General features: G+C 36.9%; 1 protein-coding gene across 1 annotated transcript in view; it reads left to right on the plus strand.

Annotated features, from left to right (window-relative positions):
* Positions 1 to 25,887, plus strand: part of LOC150101006 (venom factor-like) — a 697,967-nt gene that overhangs the window by 520,379 nt on the left and 151,701 nt on the right. Inside the window, exon 33 of the mRNA XM_090401101.1 lies at positions 3,446 to 3,562. Within this exon, the coding sequence (XP_090257227.1) occupies positions 3,446 to 3,562 (117 nt within the window). The remainder of the gene's footprint in view (positions 1 to 3,445; positions 3,563 to 25,887) is intronic.

Here is a 25,887-nt window from a genome sequence, read left to right on the forward strand (position 1 = left end):
TAACTCATCATGTCATCAGCTCATTAACTTGTTATCCACTCCCTTCTGCCTAGTTTAAATCCTAACTTGTGATGTGGATATCTACCATATATACCTTTTACAAAATCAAAATAAATTACTATACATATATATATATATTTTTTTTAAAGAATAAATTTTAAATGACTTTAAACCAAGATAAAATGTTAAATTTTAATGTTAATGATAATGATACAACTAGTTTCAGCCTTTTACAGCCTTCTTCAGGTATCCACTAAAGGTAGAACACAGTAATAAAAAATTGAAGTTATAAAAAACTGAGAATTTCAGGCAAAAAATGCAATACATGATTGACACAAAAATGTTGTATTTTTCAAGTCATTCTATCTAACATGCTATTGTTGGTTGCATGCGTGCTTACAGGTACTCATGAACGTCAGTATTGAACAACTGCAGTATGGCTATCAGGGATGTTATAACTCAAATTGGTGTTCAAATGTTTAGGATTAAGGAGGATTTCTCTGGACTCGACGATTTTCCTTTCAAACTCATCACTACTCATCATAAGAGAGACATCTCCTATAAAAGATCACATGTATCCGTGCTATTCAGTCATGTTCTTTTCTCTCTAATAACCCTCATGATGATCTACAGAGTCACTCAGTTTGCTGGGATAAATCCGAAAACATTTTTTGCTGTAGTGATGAGTTTGAAAAGGAAAATCGTGGAGTCCAGAGAAATCCTCCTTAATCCTGAACATTTGAACAGCAATTTGAGTTATAACATCCCTGATAGCCATACTGCAGTTGTTCAATACTGGCGTTCATGAGAACCTGCAAGCACGCATGCAACAAACAATAGCACGTTAGATAGAATGACTTGAAAAATACGTTTTTGTGTCAATCATGTATTGCATTTTTTGCCTGTAATTCTCAGTTTTTTATAACTTCAATTTTTTATTACTGTGTTCTACCTTTAGTGGATATACCTGAAGAAGGCTGTAAAAGGCTGAAACTAGTTGTATCATTATCATTAAAATTTAATATTTTATCTCGGTTTAAAGTCATTTAAAATTTATTCTTTAAAATGTATCATTACAACCGAGTAGAAGATCAAGAATACATATATATATATATATCATGGTTGTTATGAAGCAGGTGGATTGCTTTTCTTTCTGTCGGAGATAGATTATCTGTAGGACGATGACTGTTGTTTATAGTGAAGATGGCATCAATCCTAAGTAGATTTGCAGTTTGTTTTGGTAACTGCACAGCCGCCCTTTCAACTTTTATAAGAAAGAGTTCTTTAGGAATGGAGATCGGAGAAGAAACGAAGTTAAGACCTTTAGAGAGCACACTAAGTTCTGCAGGAGAAAGTGTGTGTGAGGATTTGTATGTGTGAGGATATATATATATATATATGTGTGTGTGTGTGCCCCATTGTCAAATACATCTGTTATCCTATCTTATTGCATATTTAGATTGCTTAAAAGACATTATCTCCATAACAAACCAATGCTGAACACTGACAGATGATTGTTATCAATCTTATCTCCTTATCAACCTAATTCCGAATTCTAGCACTTATTAATCTCTCTGGTATCTTAATCCTGACCCTTCAAATATTAAGACTGCCATGTAATTTGAAGCTTCAGCCTTCCCTTCCAGTATGTAAAGGGAAACAATATTATATTCCATACTATTCCTTTGAGATTTACCCCATTACAAGGTACCATTAATTCCATTGAAGCATTAAAATACACCCAGCAAAAACATGATGGCAAGTCTCTTCACTTTATTAACATTATAATATCTTACAGCTTACTCATGACTAGTATCTCTCACTCTCTCCCTCCATCAATCTCTCCTCACTCAAGTTTTGCAAGATATCACACTTAAAACAAAGTATTTTCACAAATTGTGCATTAATCACTTCAGTGATATACTTTATAGTGATTATCTATCTATCATTCCCATCATCTAATATTTTCCTTAATTATTCTTCTGATGGATATTGTCTACATAATGAAAGAACTGTTTGGAACTTTTCTTGATAGGTTAAGTATTGCCTTCCTAGCCCAGATAGAAGATTAAGTACTTGTCCTAGTTAATCTTTCAATTCAGAACAATTTCAGATATTGCAGCTGTTAAATATTTCTTGACAAGCACCCAAACGAGATTGGTCATCTTTTCATGTAACTTCTCATTCCATGCTATTGCTCAATATTCTTCTCTTCAGCTTTCCATAATCAACTGCCCTTTGGGTCTGCATTTATCCTTTCTCACAGAAATCCTTCCAGTAGCTAGCTACCACCTGGCTAGTAATGTTGTGGTCACTTTAGCTAACCAGAAGGAGATTCACTGATGACTGCTTAGCATGAATGGCTCTCCTCTCCTATAAGCTATTGCACTTGTCATTCCTTCTTGCCTTTCTCGTGAAATATGCAATTCTCATCCTTTTCTGTTCTGTTCAGTATATTATCTCATCCGACCATTTTCTGTGTATGCTACTTGTACTGTTTTCTTCAAATATCCTAGAAAATACGATAAGTTGTATTACGTCTGATCCCCTCCATTGGTTGTTCAATAGATGTAGTCCTGGATGATGGAAGAATTGGAAAATTGTACCACTGCATGAGGATGGGGACAAAATTAGGGTTAGTAAACTATAGGTAAGTTTGTTTTAATGATGTGATGGTGAAGCCATTAGGGAAGATGGGTTACAGATAGAATCCAAAATTGGATTGATGAGAATAGAATTATCTTGGAAAGCATGAATTTCCAAAGGGTGGTTTATGATGTGGAACTAAGTTAGTATCTGTTAGTACCTGGCTGTCTTTTGACTGTATATATAAGCAGAGATTCTATTCTCTATATATGTACATTATTGTTTAATTTTTAAATTTCCAACTGTATTACACTGACAATGATCAAAATGTCTGTAGTTAATTAAATATTTTTAAACTGTGTCTATGTGCAACTTATAAAGAATGAATAACACACAGTTATCTCTCAGTAAATTCTCTTTTACAGATTCACTCAGATTGCTTTTTTCATAAATACTCTATTTCTGTTTTATGCCTCTTTTAGGTGTATTTTGCTGACTGCCAACCATTATTCCTCCACTTTCTTCTAAGACCGTAGAAACATACAACTGCTGTCTGACTTCAACTCTAGCCAGAGAGTATATGGCTTGCTTACTGTTTTTCCACAGTGACTATAGACTTTAGCTGTTCTAGAAACACATGAACAGGTTCTTACTTTCTTCTTCTTCTTAAGCTCTCACATACATAGCATTGATGTGCTATAAGTTTTACAACCTCTTATGTGTTGTTGACATAAAAAACATTGATAATCACTATATAAACAAAATATGTAATGTTAAGAATAATTATATAATTTGTTCCCTCTTGTTTTGCCTTAATTATTGGTATGCTATAAATAAATAATCAAAATTCATATTTAAGGTAAACCACCAAAACATAGAAATGACTTCGATGATATTCCAAGAATTAGACCTCTTGTTGATCGCGACTTTAATCCAGTGAGAAATCAAGATCACAATAAGCTTCACAGAATTCAAGGTATGAAGCATGTTTCATTTTTATTAAGCAGTTAAAGATGATCATTTCAAGAAGGGTTGATATAATTTAAGTTAAATATTTGTAGTACATAATGAGGATATTATGTTTTTCCACTGTGTTGTTATATAAGCTGTTCTAGAAACACATGAACATCCATCAATATTTTTATAGCCAAGTAAAATGAAACTTGGAAAGTTTCAAAATTTTACTAGAGAGATTATGACAAACATAAATTATCTTTGGCATTGGAATTTGCCTTGGTTTGCACTAAAAGACATAAACTCTGCCCAGGAACCAGTAACAATATATAATGAGAATATTAAAGCTCCATCATCATCTGATAGCCAAATATGTCGAAAGTTTATTTTTCACTTGGTTAGAGTATAATAAAATTAGTTTAATCCTTTGTCCAAGTGTGAGCAAACAAAGTTTGCACCTGAAAGTATCTTCAGGACAGGGGTAAGGTGGTACAACACCAGGGCAACTCGTTGCAAAGGTGGAACAAGCTACCAACACTCCTATCTCAGTATGTCCTATAATGCAAAACACATCTCCTTGCAGCCCAGGAACAGATAATATTAAACACAAGTTATGTCTAATGTTACGCATTAACTAATGTTACGCATTTCTCTAAATCCAGAGTAATTTATTAAAAAAGGGTGGCACACCATTTGGCAACTCCTATAGGTAGAGATGACCTGCTAATGCTTCTGCCTGGTCTCCACTTGTCTCCGTTTGGGCCTGGCTCCCACTGAAGAGACCTCAATAAAGGTCGAAAGAAGGTAGTGGCCCTTCCCTTAATGCGTAACATTAGACATATCTGCAAGGAGATGTGTTTTGCATTATAGGAGATCTGAGATAGGAGTGTTGGTATCTTGCTCCACCTTTGCAACGAGTTGCCCTGGTGTTGTACCACCTTACCCCTGTCCTGAAGATACTTTCAGGTGCAAACTTTGTTTGCTCACACTTGGACAAAGGATTAAACTAATTTTATTATATTATGATAGCCAAATAAAATTAAACTTGAACCATTTGAAATTTTACCGAAGAGTTTTTGAGAGTATAATTTTCATCATAAAAGTTGCCTTGGTTTGCACTTCTTATGGGCAGAGTTTGTGTCTTCAAGTAGCTTAAGCCAAGGCTGTTCTAATGCTAAAGGTTGTATTGTCATAAACTCTCTTGTAAAAATTTGAAACATTTTAAATTTCATTTTATTTGGCTATCAAAAGACAATGAATTTTTAATATCTAAATTGTGTATTGCATAATTTACCAAACTGAAGCCTTGCTAGTTTATATCTTGGAAACATTTGTAGATTTCATATCTGATTTATGTCATAAAAGCACATTACAGTTATAAGTTACTATTTCTTAAAATTCTTTTTTCCTTCATATATCTCTCTCTGTGTGGGTATCATCGATTATCATAAACAACACTCAGAAAAAAACTTACTGAAAGAAAGTGGATGTTAAATAAAATAAAAATAATAAACTCCACAAGTTTTGAAAACATTTCAGATGATGCTCAGTATAGTGAACTCGTAGGACCAAATAAGCAGTTCATTATAAAAGCAAGGTTCACTACAGTGAATTTAGAGAAATTATTTCCCTCCCTCTGAGGTTAATTTTTGTGGATAAATATGTAATGCATAGCATGGTGCAGAGTATCTAATGATTATTATTCAGATATGCCACATAATATGTTTTGATAATTAATTTACTTTCAAAATTAAACTGAATTAGATAAACTGGAAAACGGATTCAGAGGTAAAATCATTTCCTACCCACCCCTTTTACAATAATTGTAATACAGCTAGCACTGTTTAATACTAACCATAAAAGTAAATCATTATATATTTTTCATTTCTCATAATAAAGAAATGTGCTTGATATGGCTGATAAAATCGCTGGAGCAAAGATAAGTTGTAAATACATAGTTTTGAAAAACTATGTATTTTGCCAAATACATAGTTATGTATATATACTGTGTATTTTAAATACATAATATACATAAAAAATACATAAACAAAAACAAAAAATATTTAAATACATAAAATACATAAACTATGTATTTTGCTGAAAAAGTTATTTATTATTATTATTATTATTATTATTAGACACCTCCAGGGAGTCCCAAGACTCATTGAGGGAGGGCACCTGTTCTACAACCCTGTCTCTGCAACTCGATCCACCAACTGACCACAGCTACACCAACGCCATATACTGCAGTGATACTAAGATTGAATGCATAGTAATCAAGGTTGTTAGCAGGTTTTATACACGTTATGTAAAATACAGTTGATGAAAGCAGAATGGAAGTTAGAACTAGAATAACCAGATCACGGTGTAAAAATCTTACACGGGGAGTGGTGTGGATTTTTTAACATGACTTGTTTTCAGGAGTGTAATATGTTATGTGTGGGTGAATGTGAAAGATGTGTTTATTGAGAGATTGAACAAGAGAAGTGAGAGGGTGAGGATCTGCAGAAAGTATGATATTTTAAGGGGCCGCATTGATTTAAATGAAAGTTGAGAATAAGAAGTGAAGAATGTTAGATTAAAAGTGGAAGAGCAGTGATAGGTGTAAGGCTGAGAATGGCATTTGCCAGAAGAGTGAGAATGTGATTATGAATATAGAAGTGCCTGAAAAGTCAAAAGCAAGTGTGATTGTGGGAACAGAAATAAACCTTACTGACTGATGGAGCAAAAGCATGTGTGAATGCATGAACAGAAGAGAGCTTGGCAAAGCAAAAGTGGAAGCAATTTTCAGTATGATAAAGAGCTCAATTTCTGGAATGCCCAAGTTAAAGAAGGAAACAATTATGATGGAGAAATGAGATGAGGCATATATAAAACGAGATATTCAGCTAAAGCTAAAAAGACAAATTTTTTAGCAGAAGAGTGGCAAGTGAGTTGTAATTAGAATGGCCAAAAACCCCTATGAACAAAGAGTCATTAAGATATATAAACTGAAATTTATAACTAGCAAACCAAAGACCCTAAGTAATACTGTTATTATAGCAAAACTGACAGATAAAACTATACTAAACATAACAGAAACAGAGCTAAAGAATATAGCAACATAAAATAGGCAGTGAAGGTAGCTTGCAGTACTAAGGGAACTGAATTTTTCGATTTCTTCAGGGGACAACTCTCTTATGCAGTATGTGGTGGATTTGTTTTGGATTTGGTCATAGAATCAGAGGATCTCATTGTGACTGAGATGGAGGATGAATAGGCATGTATGTACAAATATCAAGGCAGAAGGAATTTATGTGGAATTATAAAGTAGTAACTATCACAGACTTAGAAACCAGCTTGCAGCAGTGTACATTTGATGAAAGATTTCAAGGAAGAGAGGTCAGTAATGCATGAGAGATACTTAAGAAAAAATTGCTGACAGCAGTGACAGATTGTATACCTCAAGTGAAGAAGACAAAATAATTTGGAGTCAAATGGATGACAAGAGAAATTAAAGATAAATTGCAGATGAAAAAAAAGAGATTATGGAAGATATAAGTCAGAGGTGGAAAACAGTTGTGAAGAATATAAGAATCAGACTAGGAAAATGTCTAATATAATAAGGAGAGAAAGATTAGGATATGAGAGGAGACTACAACAGCAGTCCAAGGATATAATGAATTTAATTTAATCCTTTATCCCAGTGAGAGCAAACAAAGTTTGTGCCTGAAAATATCTTCAGGACTGAATATAGTGTTGCACTAACTTACCTGGGTAAGTAGTTCAATACCAAGGCAACTCATAGCAAAGGTGGTTCAAGCCACCAACACTCCCATCCCAGTATCTCCCACAGTGCAAAACACATCTCCTTGTGGATATGTATACTGTCATGCATTAAGGGATTGGCCACTACCCAGACTAGTTTCGACCTTTATTGAGGTCTCTTCAGTGGGAGCTAGGCCCAGAGATGGAGATACCAGGCAGAAGCAGCAGCAAGTCATCTTTACCTATGGGAGTTGCCAAAAGGTTTATCACCTTTTTTTTTTTTTATTAAATTACTCTGGATGTAGAGAAAGATGTTGAAAGTTTATTTATCACTAGGTTAGACTATAATGAATTTAGTTTAATCCTTTATCCCAGTGAGAGCAAACAAAGTTTGCACCTGAAAATATCTTCAGGACTGAATATAGTGTTGCATTAACTTACCTGGGTAAGTAGTGCAACACCAAGGCAACTCGTAGCAAAGGCGGTTCAAGCCACCAACACTCCCATCCCATCAACCACCAACATCCCATTAAATAAACTTTCAGCAGTCCAAGGAGAAGCCCAAAGAGTTTTGTTGTGCAATGAGTAGAAGGAAAAATGATTGTGGATGGGATTATCTTGCTGGATGGAGATGGGATTTGGGTGATGAATGAGCTATTTGATGGGCATGTTATTATTTACATTTCCATCCTGCAACAGCAGGCTTCATTCCTAAAAGGATAAGGAGTGTTAGAAGAGAAAGAAGATGATGTATTCTGAGTATGGACTAGATGGAATTTCTCCACATGTTTTAAGAGAATGTGCTGTAGAACTGACTGTGCCATTAACTTAGGTATTTAATGAAAGTCTAACAATGAGACAAGTTCCTGAAGAGTGCAAAGAAGGTAAGATAGTGCCATTGCATAAAGGTGATGGTAGAATGGAGGCCAGTTTGTGTTTCTTTTGTAGTTAAGATTTTGAAAAAATTGGTAAAAACTTATATGCAGAATTGAAACAGATGAAGGCAGTATTAGGTATGAAAGCATGGATTATGTATGCAGGCCAGCATGGATTTGTTAAGGGGTATTCTTGTTTTAGTAATCCAATTACTTTTTACAGTAGAATAAAAAGAGTACCAGATAAGGGCAAGGCATACACTGTCATTTTTTGGATTTTGCAAAGGCATTTGACAGGGTGCTATGTGACAAGTTAGTTTTTCGCAACATATGGGTTTGAATATTAAGTTATGGATCAAACTGGTAACTGCCTTTCTGATAGATATTGGGGAGGATTATCAAGGAGTAGGAAGGTACAAGGGGAGTTCCACAGGGTTCAATACTGTGACTATGGCTTGTCTTGTCTTGTCAGTGATGTTATTACAGGACTATAGGGAGATATTCATGTTGTTTATTTTTTAATTAATTTATAATTAATTAAAAAATAATTTTGATATTTAATTTATTAACTTATTGCTGATATTTATAATTAGTGAATAATTAATTTATTAACTTATTGCTGATATTTCACTGGTGTTATAACCAGCATCTTCAGAGCACAAAAACACAGTTTGTCACAATATGCGTTGATTACAACATGGTGTAATCAACGGACTAGTTAAACGAAATTGTAGCAGCAACACAAAGACTAGAGTCCTGATTTTGGCGCCCTCTATCTGAAAAAAAAAATTGCAGCTATCACATACGACTAAAGTCCTAAACAGAGAAACAAACCGTACTAGTTTTTTATTAAGATGACTGTTTCCCCGATTTTAGGCAAATTTATATAGCCATATTTGTTGAGATTTGGAGTGTGTTTCAGGGCTTCTGTTGCCTCTAAGAACAATCGCTCTGACTTGTAAGAGCTTCTGTGCAGTACTTTTGTGTTCTTCCAGTTGATCCTGTGTGCAGGTGTATCCAGAATATGGTCTGTTAGGCCCGACTTGCCATAGTGATAATGCCAGATGTATCTTTTGTGTTCATTGATGTGCATGATCACATTTCTTCCTGTTTGACCATAGTAGGCTTGATTACACGAGCTGGGTACTTCGTAGACTCCTGGATGTGATAAAGGGGAAATGCTGTCCTCGGGTGAGCGGATAAAGGTTGCTAATTTGCTCCATAGTTCATGTTTATTAAGAATTCTTGAAATCTTTTCGGATGTGCCTTTAATGTATGGGATGGTGACTGTTTTGTTGTCGTTCTCTGTGGTGGATAGTGTGAGGGGTTTCTTAGGAGCGTTTAGTATTTTGTTTATCTTATGGGGATTATAGCCATTAGCCAAGAAGCTGTGGCGTAAGTGAGCCAGTTCAGCAGCAGGAGTGTTGTCATCAGAACAGATTGCTCTCGCTCTGTGGGTTAGCGTAGTTAAAATGCCATATTGTTGAGAAGGGTGATGGTGTGATTGTTTGTGTAAATATCTCCCTGTATGTGTGGGTTTTCTAAAAACTGAAAATGATAGGGAAGCATCTGGAAGACGTCTGATAAGTGTTTCCAGTAAAGGCAGACGGTTATTAGCTTCCAGTTCCATTGTAAAGTGGATTTTTGGATGTTGACTATTTAAATGCGCTAAGAATGTTTTCAATGTCTCTGGGCCATGTGGCCAAATAGCAAGCACATCATCAACATAGCATAGCCAAAGTGTTGGTTTGAGAGTGGCTGTATTGATTATTAGTTTTTCCAGGTGTTCTATGTAAAGGTTGGCTGGGGGGGGGGAGAGGGGAGCCCATGGCTATCCCATCTATTTGTTTGTATATTTTCTCTTTCCATGTGAAATATCCTGCATGTATTGTGAATTTGAATAGTTCAAATATATCAGGGAGCAGGAAAGTATAACTTCAGTAGATTGAGGGTTTCTATTAGTAGTACATTTGTGAATAGTGAGGTGATATCAAAGCTTACTATTAAGTCTGAGCTTTTTAGGTTATGGTGTTGTAAGATGCTTTTTAGGTGGGCTGAATTTTTTGGCAAAGGAGTTAATAAATTAATGATTCACTTATTTTTCTGTGTGCTAATATATACCGTTAAAAAATAAACAACATGTACGACGAACACGTAAGTCTGTCCACACGTTTAAGGATTCATCTCGGAGACAATATCATACGCAAGACACAACAATATGGTAAGTGGAAGTTAAAATTGGTGTGCCAACTGAACAAGTTAGCCTTCTTAAAGAGGTGCCAAGACACCAATTTAATACTGAACTGTGTTAAAATCAAAAACAAGTTCCACTCGGCCAAGGCCCAATGCATTTATAAATGAGCGAGTGTAGCACTATTACGTGAACAGATCAATGCCACTCCTCTGGAATTAGCAAAATCAAATTCGACCATCAACGCACTACGTGAATTATTATATAATATTCTGAATATTGAACTATGGGAGATCCTAGATAACATCACCGACGCAATGGCTAAAAAAGAATTCAACATAGTCAAAAACCGGCACCAAAATAAGTTTGGAAATCTCCAACAACGAACACTATACAACGACCACAATTACAACAAGACCTCATCTCCATGAATTTATTGTCGCTCACCTTTAGCAAAGAAGCCAAAATAATGGCGTCCATTGAATGGGGAATATACGACCTGCCTCCAACGATAGCCAACAACCTACGTTTAGATGTGGCCAACATCCTAATCTAGTCCTAAGCCTCCCAAAAATAATATCTCGCATAAGGAAATCATTGCTGTAAAAGAGCTACAGAATAATAGCCAGATTATCATAACAGAAGCAGACAAAGGGAATGCAACTGTGGTGCTGGAAACAACAGAATATGAAACCAAATGCATACACTGTTACAAGATCAGTCAACATACAAAATTATAGATCGCAATCCCACCAACACACAAAAGAATAAAGCACGTAAATTATTGAAAAAAGTCACTTCCTGGCCCAAAGACACAGTAAACAAACTGAAGCCCTTCCATGTTAAAACACCTAGGATTTATGGAGCACCAAAAATTCATAAACAAGGTACACCCTTACGCCCAATTGTGGACAGTATAAATAGTCCCACATACAAACTGGCTAGACATTTAGCTAAGCTACTAGCTACCCTCACAAACAATTCTCCCTCCTTTGTCAAAAATTCAGGCCACCTAAAAAGCTCAGACTTAATAGTAAGCTTTGATATCACCTCACTATTCACAAATATACCACTAATAGAAACCCTCAATCTACTGAAGTCACACTCCCCCCCTGATATATTTGAACTATTCAAATTCACAATACATGCAGAATATTTCACATGGAAAGGGAAAATATACAAACAAACAGATGGGACAGCCATGGGCTCCCCTCTTCCCCCCCCCCCCCCCAGCCAACTTTTACATAAAACACCTGGAAAAACTAGCAATCAATACAGCCACTCAAACCAACACTTTGGCTAAGCTATGTTGACGATGTGCTTGCTATTTGGCCACATGGCTCAGAGACATTGAAAATATTCTTAGCGCATTTAAATAGCCAACATCCAAAAATCCACTTTACAATGGAACTGGAAGCTAATAACTGTCTGCCTTTACTGGAAACACTTATCACACATCTTTCAGATGGCTCCCCCTATCATTTTCAGTTTTTAGAAAACCCACACATACAGGGAGATATTTACACAAACAATCACACCATCACCCTTCTCAACAATATGGCATTTTAAATACGCTAACCCACAGAGCGAGAGCAATCTGTTCTGATGACAACACTCTTGCTGCTGAACTGGCTCACCTATGCCACACCTTCTTGGCCAATGGCTATAATCCCCATAAGATAAACAAAATACTAAACGCTCCTAAGAAACCCCTCACACTATCCACCACAGAGAACTACAACAAAACAGTCGCCATCCCATACATTAAAAGCACATCTGAAAAGATTTCAAGAATTCTTGATAAACATGAACTATGCACCACATTCAGACCGTGGAGCAAATTAGCAACCCTTATCTGCTCACCCAAGGACAGCATTCCCCCTTTATCACATCCAGGAGTCTATGAAGTACCCTGTTCATGTAAGCAAGCCGACTATGGTCAAACAGGAAGAACTGTGAACATCCACATCAACGAACACAAAAGATACATCCGGCATTATCACTATGGCAAGTCGGGCCTAACTGACCATATTCTGGATACCCCTGCACACAGGATCAACTGGAAGAACACAAAAGTACTGCACAGAAGCTCTTACAAGTCAGAGAGATTGTTCTTAGAGGCAACAGAAGCCCTGAAACACCCTCCAAATCTCAACAAATATGGCTGTATAAATTTGCCTAAAATCTGGGAGACAGTCTTCTTAAGAAGTTGAAAGTTTATTTTTCACTTGGTTAGAGTATAATAAATTTAGTTTAATCCTTTATCCAAGTGTGAGCAAACAAAGTTTGCGCCTGAAAGTATCTTCAGGACTGGGGTAAGGTGATACAACACCTTACCCCAGTCCTGAAGATACTTTCAGGCGCAAACTTTGTTTGCTCACACTTGGATAAAGGATTAAACTAAATTTATTATTATCTTCTTAAGAAAAAACTAGTACCAGTTTGTTTCTCTGTTTAGGACTCTAGTCTTATGTGATAGCTGCAATTTTTTTTTTCAGATAGAGGGTGCCAAAATCAGGACTCTAGTCTTTGTGTTTCTGCTACAATTTTGTTTAACTAGTCCGTTGATTACACCATGTTGTAATCAACGCGTATTGTGACAAACTGTGTTTTTGTGCTCTGAAGATGCTGGTTATAACACCAGCAAAATATCAGCAGTAAGTTAATAAATTAATTATTCACTTATTTTTCTGTGTTCTGATATATACCATTAAAAAATAAACTACATGTACGAAGAACACATAAATCTGTCCACACGTTTAGGGAGATATTCAGTTGTTTGCCTATGATGTTTTTGGCTCCTCAAGAGGATTTGAATAGGGTGGGCAAATGAAGAGGATGTTAGTGTAATGCAACTAAATGTTAGGTTTTTAAATCTGGGATGCTTCATCCAGATGGGATGCTACATTCTTAAGTGGTGGAGTTATACTGTAATAAATGGAGAAAACAAGGAATTTTGGTAAGCATATTGTGATTGTAGATAGAAATTATTTAAAGTTCAAAGGATATATTGCAAAGATGTTGAAGACAACTCAGAAAATTGCTGCAATATCGAAAAGGACTTTAACCATGAGAGAGAGACAGAAATTAAAGTTTAGTGATTCTGTTGTATAAAGCTTTGATCAGACCACATCTGGATATCTGTGTTCAGATCTGGTCAATATGAGAATGCATAAAGACAGATAACAAAAATGATATCAGAACTGTACAATGTGGGCTATGAGGACAGACTGAAGGCATGCAGACTGCATAGTTTGGTGGATAGAAGACAAGGGGAATGGGATGTGATTGAGAAATTTAAGCTAGTGAAAAAGTATATAAAAAAGTCTTTTGAGAAATCTATCCAGTGTTAACCAAGACTAACTAACACTGGGGAGAATTTTCATGTGATAGAACAAGGGGAAGGAACAAATGCAAGGAGCAAGTTCTTTTGCAATGGAGAGTGGCAGAAGCATTGAATGAATTGCATGAGAAAGTAGTGAAAGTACAAAAGGTGAATGAGTTTAAGGAGTGGTATGAGATTTTGTGCTGACTAGCATTGACTTCCTCTTGTGATATCATGGTGGTCCAGAAAATAATAATGAATACATGGAACCAGAGTAGAGTAGTCATATTAATACTTCAAAAAAACAACAACAACAAATAAACAAAAAGAAAAAAAACACTTGGTACAACAATTAGAGTAAATACAGAACTGGATAACCACAAAAATCCTGGAAACCTTAGAAGAAAAAAGAGCTGCCAAAAATATTTTGAACAGAGAACATGCAGAGGAGAGTAAGCAACATTATAAAAGATTGAAAAACAAAATTGATAGAATGTGCTGTTCTGCCAAAAAATGCTCTGCTGATAGAAAAGTAAAAATGTAAAAAAGAAGCCATTAAAAAGAAATGAAAGCAAGATTGTGTATAAAACTATAAAAGAATTAACAAAAACATTTCAAAACAGTGAAATAATTCAAAAGCTAAAAGAAATTTGGAAAGCATATTGTCATGTTCTTTTCCATGTACAGAGAAAAAGCAGCATCTTTAATAAAAGAAGAAATTTTGAATGCAATAAACCAAATGAAATTGTCTAAATCACAAACTGCAGAGGTACTGCAATCTTTTCTTTTAGTGAAGAAAGCTAAATACATTAACAGAATAATAGTTCTAAGATGTTGTGAAATATCTCAGGTTATTCTTGCCCACTGTAAAATAAAATGAATTTATCAGTTGCAAAAAAATCATCAGACTAATGAGGGCTAGTGAGTCACTTTTAATTTATCAAATGAATTAAACTAAAAAATATTTTCAGTTCTATCAAGCATGCCTTGGAATCTGTTTTGGCAGCTGAATATTTTAATATTATTCTTTGTAATTTCATCAACTTTGTACTAGCATGTTTTTAATTCTACTCATGATACTCATAAAAACTAGGGAAACTAGAAATTTTAGGGGGAGAATAGTCAAGCATGTGGTGTCTAGCCATCCCTGGGACAAATGAGTGCAAGTGCAGGAATGAATGCAGAAATTGCCACCTTTACGATAGAATTAGTATGATTGCAGGAATAATTGTGAAGAGCTTGGCGCAGTTTCCCAGGTTTTGAATCAGAACAGACAGGTATTGACATTATGTAAGGGTAACTGTGGGCCAAAGGGGATATTGAAATGCATATACATGAATGCTCGAAGTATCAGAAATAAAGGAGAGGAGTTTTTGGCAATGGTTACTAAGAGATAATTACTTGAAACAGCACATGATGGAAAAGACCAGGGATTTGAGAGTGTTGGATCTGGTGAGAGAGCATCAAAAGATCTATCTGTAACTACAGAAGCAGCTCTACTTCTGATTGTGGAAAATGACCATGCAGTCTTGTCCTGGGAGGCTGCTCAATATGTGGAACTGTGTAACTGTGGGCCAAAGGGGATATTGAAATGCATGTACATGAATGCTTGAAGTATCAGAAATAAAGGAGAGGAGTTTTTGGCAATGGTTACTAAGAGATAATTACTTGAAACAGCACATGATGGAAAAGACCAGGGATTTGAGAGTGTTGGATCTGGTGAGAGCATCAAAAGATCTATCTGTAACTACAGAAGCAGCTCTACTTCTGATTGTGGAAAATGACCATGCAGTCTTGTCCTGGGAGGCTGCTCAATATGTGGAAATTTCAGTCAAGAAAAGATTTATGCAGAACTACAAAGCTGGCGATTATGATAAACTTAGGAGGCAACTTGGAGCAGTACTGGGGTATAAGAAACTACATGGAATGAATGTCATTAATGCATGGGAAGATTTGAAAGAGGATATTCAGTTGTTTACCAATGATGCAAAACTAGGAGGGCAATATTTAATAAAGGTGATGTATACATCTTACAGGATGATTTAAATAAATTGGCAGTTTTGACAAAGGATAATGGTTATCAATTCAATGTTGTAAAATGTAAGGTAATGCACTTTGGGATGAAAAGATTACATTTCGTATCATATTGATGGTATTAATTTAGAGGAAATTGATGAGGCTAGGATCTGGGCATGGTGGTAGATAGAGATGTGAAATTCAGAGGACATATTGCAAGAATTGGCAAAAATAGCTCAAAGGATTATTGGATGCTGAAGAACACACTGACAAGTAAAGATAGAGAAGTTATTTTCCCTTTATAAAGCTATGATTTGGCTGCATGTTGACTACTGTGCACAGATTTGGTCACCTGTGTTTCTTGGAGATTGGGAGGTGGTGGAGAGGATTCAGAGACAAGAGCAAGTGACAGGTCTGTGGAATGTTCCCTATTAGGATAGATTGACAGTATATGGGTTGCAGAGTTTAGCTGACAGGCAGAGGAGAGGGGATATGATAGAAACTTTAAGTTACTAAAGAGTTCTATAAGATTGACCCAAAGGAAATTGAAGAGAGAGAGAGAGAGAGAGAGCTAGAGGTCATCCTAGAAGTTGTATAGAAGTGGATTAGTAAAGGTGTGCAGACTAGATATTTTGAATGAAGAGTGGTGAGTGACTAGAGACCACAGATATGAGAGTCCTGAGAAAGATTAAGGGCATGAACAGATGGCATCAATGGCAATATCATATTAAAAACAAGGATATTAGGAAAGAACTTGACATTATTAGCATCTTGGAATGTGTTAGCAGAGCTAATCTCAGGTGGTATAGTCACTTAAACAGAGTGCGAGAGGAAAGATTAACAAAACAACTGTTCTCTGCCAGGTTGGCAGGAAAAAGACCCAGAGGAAGACTTAGATATAGGTGGATTGATACAGTAAAAAGTGCCTTAGAAGATAGAAATATAAGATCTGATAATGTTGGAGTCGTGATAGGTAACAGATTGATTTCAAGGAAAATTGTAGACAGGAAGTTAGTAATGATGTAAATTTTTCATGTAGTACTATCATATCCTGTACACTCCTTGAGGGTATATCGGGAAGTTAATGATGATGAGTGGTAAGTGTGTGGAATGGATTTCCAGAGGTAGTTGTGAGTAACCCAACAGTGAATAAGTTTAAGGAGATATACGATAGGTATTGTGTTAAGGGATAGAATGGATCTCCCTCGATGAGTCTTTTGACTCTATGGAGTTCCCATATAAATAATAGTAATAATTTGAAGCACAAGTTTGATTTGTTCATAAGCCATGTTTGAACCAATGTTCATGCTATTGTCTTTGACTCAGAGAAACTTGTCATCGATATATCTGGCTGTCCAGTATCAGAGAATGAGCTTTTTGTTTTATGAAAAAGCACACATGCCTTTGCTGTTCTCCCCCCCAAAAAAGTACCTCTTATGGATTTTTTTTTTCACAGCATAGATAGAGGCTTTCAATCTTTATCTCCTAAAACAGCTAACAAAATTTGATTTGAATATGCAAAAAATGATTTTTAGTGCTAAGCCTCCTTGTCATGAACTTTCTTTTTTTTTTTTTAATTTAAAGGCTTAAGTCTTTGAAGAATAACAGTAATTTTAAGTGGACAAAGGATAAGCTGTTGTTTAGTTATTTAAGATAAAAGAGAATATGATATAAAAACGTCACTATTACTTATAGGCCCCCCACATCTGATCCTGCTGGTAGCCACTTGAATATGCTTAAATTTTCTTATTGATAATATTTCTATTTGGGATGAAAAACAAAAGAAAAGTTTAAAATTTTCTATTCTCATCCACATACATTACATGAATTATCCAAAGTTCCTAAACCTGGTTTACCTTAAGACCAGTTGTTGACTATATAGGATGTCCCACTTATAAGTTATACTTGCTACTTTACTTGCTAATTTACTTGCTACTTCTACTAGAGAATATTCAACCTATATAAAACACTGGATTTTAAAAATAAAATTTGTGATCTTCATCTCGATCTTTCTGATGTTATCATCAGCCTACATATTGTGCCTTTGTTTACTAATATTCCTTTATCAGACACCATTAAATTACTCCAACAAGAATATCCATCATATATTTGAACTATTGTTACATGCTCTGGATGTTTCACCTTTCGAAACAAATTATATCAACAGAATGAAAGATATCTATGGGCAGTCGTATTTCTGCAACCATTGCCAACTTCTTTATGGAACACTTTGAATGATGCCACCTCTTTGATCATATTTCACCTACATTGGATGATGTTTTCATAATTTGGAATGGCTCTTCCTCTGAGTTACTGCAGTTTTTTTTCCAAAATAAATGAACCTCAGAAAAAGAAACAGATAACTCAAAACAGCATTTTTAGATTTACTAATCCATCAACCAGATGGCAGGTTACAATTTTCAGTTTTTAGGAAGAACACTCATATAGGCCAGTATATCCATGCTGAATCTCACCACCATCCTAGTAAAAAGGCAGGGACTATTAAGATCTTATTACACCTTTCTCATTCTGTATATTCTTCTGATGAACTTTTAAAGAATGAATTACAACATATTAAATCCACCTTCTTATCAAATGGTTTTAAAGATTCCTTTAACAGCTATGAAATCTCTCTCTCTTCTAATCAAGAAGAAATAACTTGCATTCTTATCCCTTATGTGCAAGGCATTTCTGAAAGCATAGCAAAAATTTTAAAACCACAGAACATTTTTCTTGCCTTTTGTTCCATTAGAAAAATCTTCACCATTCTTGCATATCCTAAAGATAAGCTTCTGTCTCTTGGTTTTCCAGGTGTCTGCGCTGAAAAGGTTGGTTAATCAACCTATAATATCCTACCTAGTACCATGTATGGATAGTGAGTTGGGAAAGGAGAAACTTGTTTACATTTGATTTAAAAGCCTATATATTGTATTCCTTGCAAAACACATAAGGGGGAGACTGTTCCATAGTGAAGGAGGGAGAAAAGAAACTTGTTCTTTAGGTTTTGAGTTGTACTGTGAAGGGATGTTAGGTGGCATTGCATGGTTTCAACATATTCAGTAGAGAGTGAAGGAATTGTTGATGTTATTTCATATGAACATTTATCATGGAAACATTTATAGAAGATACATATTGCAGAAACCAAATGCCTATGTGAAAGTGAGTGGGGCGAGGTGGTAAGAGATGGGTTATTAATCAATCTGGTTACCCTCTTCTGTATTGAGTCAAGTATTTTTAGGGAACTCTTAGGGGTTCTCCCCCCCCCCCCCCCCAAAAAAAATGGTGAGTGCAGGATTCAACAGTTAAGTAGATTTAAGATTTGTAGAGGTTAACAACTATTCAGAGATGAATAATGCCTTGAGCAAAAGAGAAATCCTAGTTTATTGGAAGCTTATGAGGCAATGGTTGCGATGTGTTTATGCCAGGAGAGGCTTGATGTTGAGATGATTCCAGGCACAGAAATCTTATCTTTTTTTTTTAGAGATTTAAGTGTGAGAAATAAGACAAACTGGGATTTGTAGCATTCGAAATCAGAATTGAGGGTAGTGGTGGTGGTTGACATTCTGTAAGTTGAGGTGATTTGTGTAAAGTAAGGTTTATCAAATGAAAAGAAGGAATGCAGTGTCATCTGCAAAATTGTATTGGGCCAGCAGTCAACTGAAGTAACTCATTGATATACAGAAGGAAGAGGGTTGGTGAGAAAACAGAACCTTGTGGAATCCCAGCATTAGTTGAATAGTGAGAGGATAAGGAACCATCTGCTATCACACATTTCTCGTGGAAAGGCTTAGACGTTGGTTATGCATTTTCACTATATTATTTAAGGAAATTACAACGTACTAGGATATACATTAAAATAAATTTTAATATATTTCTATATTTCGGCAACATCACGTTGCCATTTTCAAGAACTTAAGTAAAAGACACGTGCACGCGGGCACAACAAAACAATAAGTGAGGACGAAGTATGAAGTTATTATTTCTCCTAAAGTCCTGATGGTGCCCTCTAGTGGGCAATGTTGGTATTCTTCGGCGATTGGGCTGAAGGTCTTCTGATGTCGGTTTCCCAAATTTGGGGAAGTCTCATGCAGCCAAATTTGTTGAGGTTTGGATAGTTTCTTAGGGCTGAAGCTGATTCTATGAAAAGCCTTTCATATCTGTATTTCCTACGGTGTATTATCCTGGCTTTCTTCCACCGTATTCTATGGCAGGTATCCAGAGCATGGTTAGCAAGACCAGAGTGGCTGTATTGGTGAAACTGGATGTAGTCCTTGTGTTCTGAAATTCTGATATTTGCTGTCCTGCCTGTTTAGCCAAAGTAGGACAGCTTACAGCTGCAAGGGACCTGGTATACACCAGGTAGGTCTGGGGGGGGGGGGGGGTTGGTCTTTAGTTGAGCGGATAAGGGATGCCAATTTTTTATATGGTTTGTAACAAGAAGTTATGTTTTTTTAGGATGTTTGTGATTTTTTCTGAGGTGCCTCGGATATAGGGTATCGTGATGGATTTAGAGTAATCCTTGTTGTGAGGGGGGGTTATGGTTTACTGGTTTCAATATTTTTTGGATTTTGGGGGGGGGAGTAGCCATTGGCTGAGAAAGTGTTGAGAATGTGGTTTAGTTCTGTGGTTAGGGCATTGTCATTCGAGCAGATAAGTTTAGCCCTGTTGTATAGTGTCTTAATGACTCCATATTGTTGTGTGTGTGGGGGGGGGGGGGATTGTTGGTGAATGTATCTGCCTGTATGGGTGGGTTTTCTATATACTGAGAAAACCAAGGTTCCATCAGGCTGGCGGGTGACTAGTGTGTCTATGAAAAGAATGCAGTTGTTGTCTTTTTCCTCTTCCAGGGTGAATTTGATTCTGGGGTGTTGGTTGTTTAAGTGTGTTAAGAAGGAGAGGAGTGCATCGGAGCCATGTGGCCAAATAGCGAATACATAGTCTACATCGCGAAGCCAAATGATTGGTTTTTGTGGGGCAGAGTTTAAGGCTTTCTCTTCAAAAGTCTCCATATAAAAGTTGGCCAAGGGTGGGGAGAGTGGAGAACCCATGGCTGTCCCCTGTATTTTTTGTAGAATTTTCCTTGCCAAACAAAATAGCCTGAATTCATTGTGAACTGAAATAGGGCTGTGATATCAGGAGGAAATTTAGCTTGTATTAGCTCTAAGGATTCTTTGAGTTGGCCAAAGTTCTCTCACACTATACTGGCAACACACCTTCATACATAAAAAACTCAGCCCACTTCAAAGCCAGCATAGAAAACCTTACACTCAAAACTGACCATTATGTCAGTGTGTTTGAGTGTAAGGTTTTCTATGCTGGCTTTGAAGTGGGCTGAGTTTTTTATGTATGAAGGTGTGTTGCCAGTATAGTGTGAGAGAACTTTGGCCAAATGTTTAGCTTGTTTGTATGTGAGGGAATCAATGCCATCCACTATGGGACGTAATGGCACATTTTCCTTGTGAATTTTTGGGAGTCCATAAATACGGGGGGGGTATGGAGTTATATGGTTTTAATTTGTTGGTGATTTCCACAGGCCAAGAAGTGACCTTCTTAAGGAGCCTGTGGAGTTTTCTAATTTGTGAGTTGGTGGGATTGTACTCGATAGGAAGGTAAGTGGCCCGATCTAACAATAGAGATTTCAGCTTACCTGTGTAATCTTTTTGGTTCAGCAATACACTGTGGCATTCTATGAAAAGCCTTTCATATCTGTATTTGCTACGGTGTATTATCCTGGCTTTCTTCCACCGTATTCTATGGCAGGTATCCAGTGCATGGTCAGCAAGACCAGAGTGGCTGTATTGGTGAAACCGGATGTAGTCCTTGTGTTCTGAAATTCTGATATTTGCTGTCCTGCCTGTTTGGCCAAAGTAGGACAGCTTACAACTGCAAGGGACCTGGTATACACCAGGTAGGTCTAGGTGGGGAGGTTGGTCTTTAGTTGAACGGATAAAGGATGCCAATTTTTTATATGGTTTGTAACAAGAAGTTAAGTTATGTTTTATTAGAATTTTTGTGATTTTTTCTGAGGTGCCTCGGATATAGGGTATGGTGATGGATTTAGAGTAATCCTTGTTGTGAGGGTGGGGGATTGCGGTTTACTACTGGTTTCAATATTTTTTGGATTTTTTTTTTGGGAGAGGGGGTAGCCATTGGCTGAGAAAGTGTTGAGCATGTGGTTTAGTTCTGTGGTTAGGGCATTGTCTTTCGAGCAGATAAGTTTAGCCCTGTTGTGTAGTGTCTTAATAACTCCATATTGTTGTGAGGGGGGGGGGGGGATTGTTGGTGAATGTATCTGCCTGTATGGGTGGGTTTTCTTTATACTGAGAAAACCAAGGTTCCATCAGGCTGGCAGGTGACTAGTGTGTCTAAGAAAGGAATGCAGTTGTTTTTTCCTCTTCCAGGGTGAATTTGATTCTGGGGTGTTGGTTGTTTAAGTGTGTGAAAAAAATCCAAAAAATATTGAAACTAGTACTCCCCCCCCCTCACAACAAGGATTACTCTAAATCCATCACCATTCCCTATATCCGAGGCACCTCGGAAAAAATCACAAAAATCCTAAAAAAACATAACTTAAATTCTTGTTATAAACCATATAAAAAAAAATTGGCATCCTTTATCTGTTTAACTAAAGACCAACCTTCCCCCCCCCCTTAGACCTACGTGGTGTATACCAGGTCCCTTGCAGCTGTAAGCTGTCCTACTTTGGCCAAACAGGCAGGACAGCAAATATCAGAATTTCAGAACACAAGGACTACATCCGGTTTCACCAATACAGCCACTCTGGTCTTGCTGATCATGCGCTGGATACTTGCCATAGAATACAGTGGAAGAAAGCCAGGATAATGCACCGTAGCAAATACAGATATGAAAGGCTTTTCATAGAATCAGCTTCAGCCCTAAGAAACTATCCAAACCTCAACAAATTTGGTTGCATGAGACTTCACCAAATTTGGGAAACCGACATCAGAAGACCTTCAGCCCAATCGCCGAAGAATACCAACATTGCCCACTAGAGGGCACCATCAGGACTTTAGGAGAAATAATAAATTCATACTTCGTCCTCACTTATTGTTCTGTTTTGCCTGCGTGCACGTGTCTTTTACTTAAGTTCTTGAAAATGGCAGTGACGTTGCCGAAAATATAGAAATATATTAAAATTTATTTTAATGTATATGTTAGTACGTTGTAATTTCCTTAAATAATATAGTGAAAATGCATAACCAACGTCTAAGCCTTTCCACGAGAAATGTGTGATAGTAGATGGTTCCTTATCCTCTCACTATTCAACTAATGCTGGGATTCCACAAGGTTTTGTTCTCTCACCAACCCTCTTCCTTCTGTATATCAATGAGTTACTTCAGTTGACTGCTGGCCCAATACAATTTTGCAGATGACACTGCATTCCTTCTTTTCATTTGATAAACCTTACTTTACACAAATCACCTCAACTTACAGAATGTCAACCACCACCACTACCCTCAATTCTGATTTCGAATGCTACAAATCCCAGTTTGTCTTATTTCTCACACTTAAATCTCTAAAAAAAAAGATAAGGTTTCTGTGCCTGGAATCATCTCAACATCAAGCCTCTCCTGGCATAAACACATCACAACCATTGCCTAAACTAGGATTTCTCTTTTGCTCAAGGCATTATTCATCTCTGAATAGTTGTTAACCTCTACAAATCTTAAATCTACTTAACTGTTGAATCCTGCACTCACCTTTTTTTTTTGTGGGGGGGGAGAGGGGAGAAACCCTAAGAGTTCCCCTAAAAATACTTGACTCAATACAGAAGAGGGTAACCAGATTGATTAATAACCCATCTCTTACCACCTCACCCCACTCACTTTCACATAAGCATTTGTTGTTGTAATTTCCTTAAATAATATAGTGAAAATACTATCACACATAACGTGCATCCACATAGAAAGCTGTCCATCCAATTGCAGAAGTCACAGAACAGACCAAATGGTGGGAGTTTGCTTAATAGGCCTTTGTGCCAGACCCAGTCACAAGCTTTGGAGATATCAAGTGCAACCACTTGAGATTCACCAAACTTCTCCATGGTATTTGTCCAAAGATAGGTGACATATGTGAGTAGATTTCCTGTCAGTTGGCAGCTGCAAACTACATACTAGTGGGCATTTATTAGCTGGGTGCCTTCAAGGTAGTGTTGGAGTTGGGTATTGATGGTCCTCTTCATTACTTTAGTTAGGACTTAGGTGAGCGAGATAGGACAGTAGTTTTTGGTAGTGATTTGTTATCTTTCTTGGGAATGGGTTGAATATAGGCTGATTTCCAGGCTGTGGAGTAGATACTTCAAGTGGTATCTAACCCCCCCCCACACACACACAGTGGAATATAAACAGGACAGAAGTCAGTTCTGGTGCACAAAATTGGAGGAATGCCATCAAGGCCCAGGAGACTTTTTGTATTAATATTGTCCACATTAGACATATTGTCTAATGTGGACAATATTCTTCTGATGAAAGGAAGGACAGAGGAGGCATTGCACATTGTACATCTAGAATGGTTGGAGGACATTTACCAGGTCAGTTATGCATGCATTTGAGGCAAAGTGTAAAGCCAGGGATTGGCTCCTTCTGTGATTGATGATGCTATAGAGCCATCTGGGTATGATAGGGGGATAGAAGTAGTGTTGGGCAAAATTACAACCAATGGCTTTGGTGAGAGATAAGTCTTGGCAGCCATTTGGACATATGCATGTTTCCTGTTTTTTTTGCTGTTTTGAACTCTGTTTTGAAAGCATTATGCTTTCTTTGCAGCCATTTCAGGCTTGAGCAAAAAAGTACTAAAGGAAGATGGAGTTTTTGATGTAAGTCAGTTATGGTATGGTTGATTCTGTGCTTGTATACCTTTGATACAACTTTTGAAAAACCAAGGCTTAGTTAGGGGATAGCAGTTCAGAGTAGTGTGGGGAGTGTATATTTCCATACCAGTAAAGATTACTTTGGTGATATGTTCAGTGCATATGTTTGGATTGGAGGGCTGAATACAATAGTCCAGCCATGGGAATGAGGCACATAGAAGTCTCAGAGGCCATTACACTGGGCACTGTTATGATGCCAAACTGCTCTTGTTTGGGAGTGGCTGTGCAAACATCGTTCTGTGGAGGAGACATGCACTAGATTGTGGTCTGAATTACCTAGGGGACCACTACATTTGCTGTGTACTTTGGAGGATCATTGGAGAGGAAGAGGTCTGAAGTGTTTGGGGAGTGGGTAGGCATGTGTACAATTGGTGTGAGGTTGATAGTAATGGCAAATGTCTCAGCACCTCTGTCTGCTTGGTCTGTACAAACAGAGGAGGAAAACCAGTTGGTATTGGGGATGGCCATTAAAATCCCAAAGGAGAATGATTTTGCTATTAATGAAGTTAAACTGGAGGAGATCGGTCCTTTCTTTTAGGCTTACATGGTGATCAGAATACATTTTGGAAAATTATGTAGACAACTACCGTGTTTGAGTGAAACTTTAGTTTAATATAAACCAAAATCAACACTCAACATTTTGATCTTTATATCAAGATCATCTTCTGGAGCATATACACTATATACAGAGAAACAAGCTGCATTACAATCTGTGGAGGAGATCAGTGTTTAAGGAAAGGAAGTTAAAAAGCTCAGAGTGGTTGGTAGCATTGAGGGAACAATAGAGACAGCAAATGAATTTGAGTGCGGAAGGGAGATTTTAACCAAAGAAGTTCAAAGTGAGGCAATTCTAGGTTGGGTTCTTTCTGCATGGTATGTCAGATCGGAGCAGATATATGCACAGACACCACCCATGTGCTGAAAGGAGTCGGAGAGTATGTAGTTGAGAAACCTGAGGTTAGTAGTGCTTGGGGGTGGGGTTAGATTTGGGTGTCTTCCAGGAAGAGTAAATGAAGTTTGGTAGAATGGAGATTATAGTGAATACTATTAAGGTTGGTAGTTGAGGCCATGGATGCTGGTGAAATGAATATGGAAGTGAATAATACATAACATTACTGTTAGTCTCCCATCTAGCTTACTAACTAATCTGTTATTCAATCCCATATGCCCCAGCTTAACTACCAACTTTTCATGTGGCAACTTAGCAAAGGCCTTTGCAGAATTTAAATATATAATCTCCCTTATCTATCATTTCTTAAATATCCTTCTAATATTTAAGTAAATTTCTAAAACATGCTGAGCC

Source organism: Typopeltis vanoorti, chromosome 12 (assembly GCF_054136105.1).
Source record: "Typopeltis vanoorti isolate ZY-2024b chromosome 12, IOZ_Tvanoo_1.0, whole genome shotgun sequence".
NCBI classification, from domain to species: Eukaryota; Metazoa; Arthropoda; class Arachnida; order Uropygi; family Thelyphonidae; genus Typopeltis; species Typopeltis vanoorti.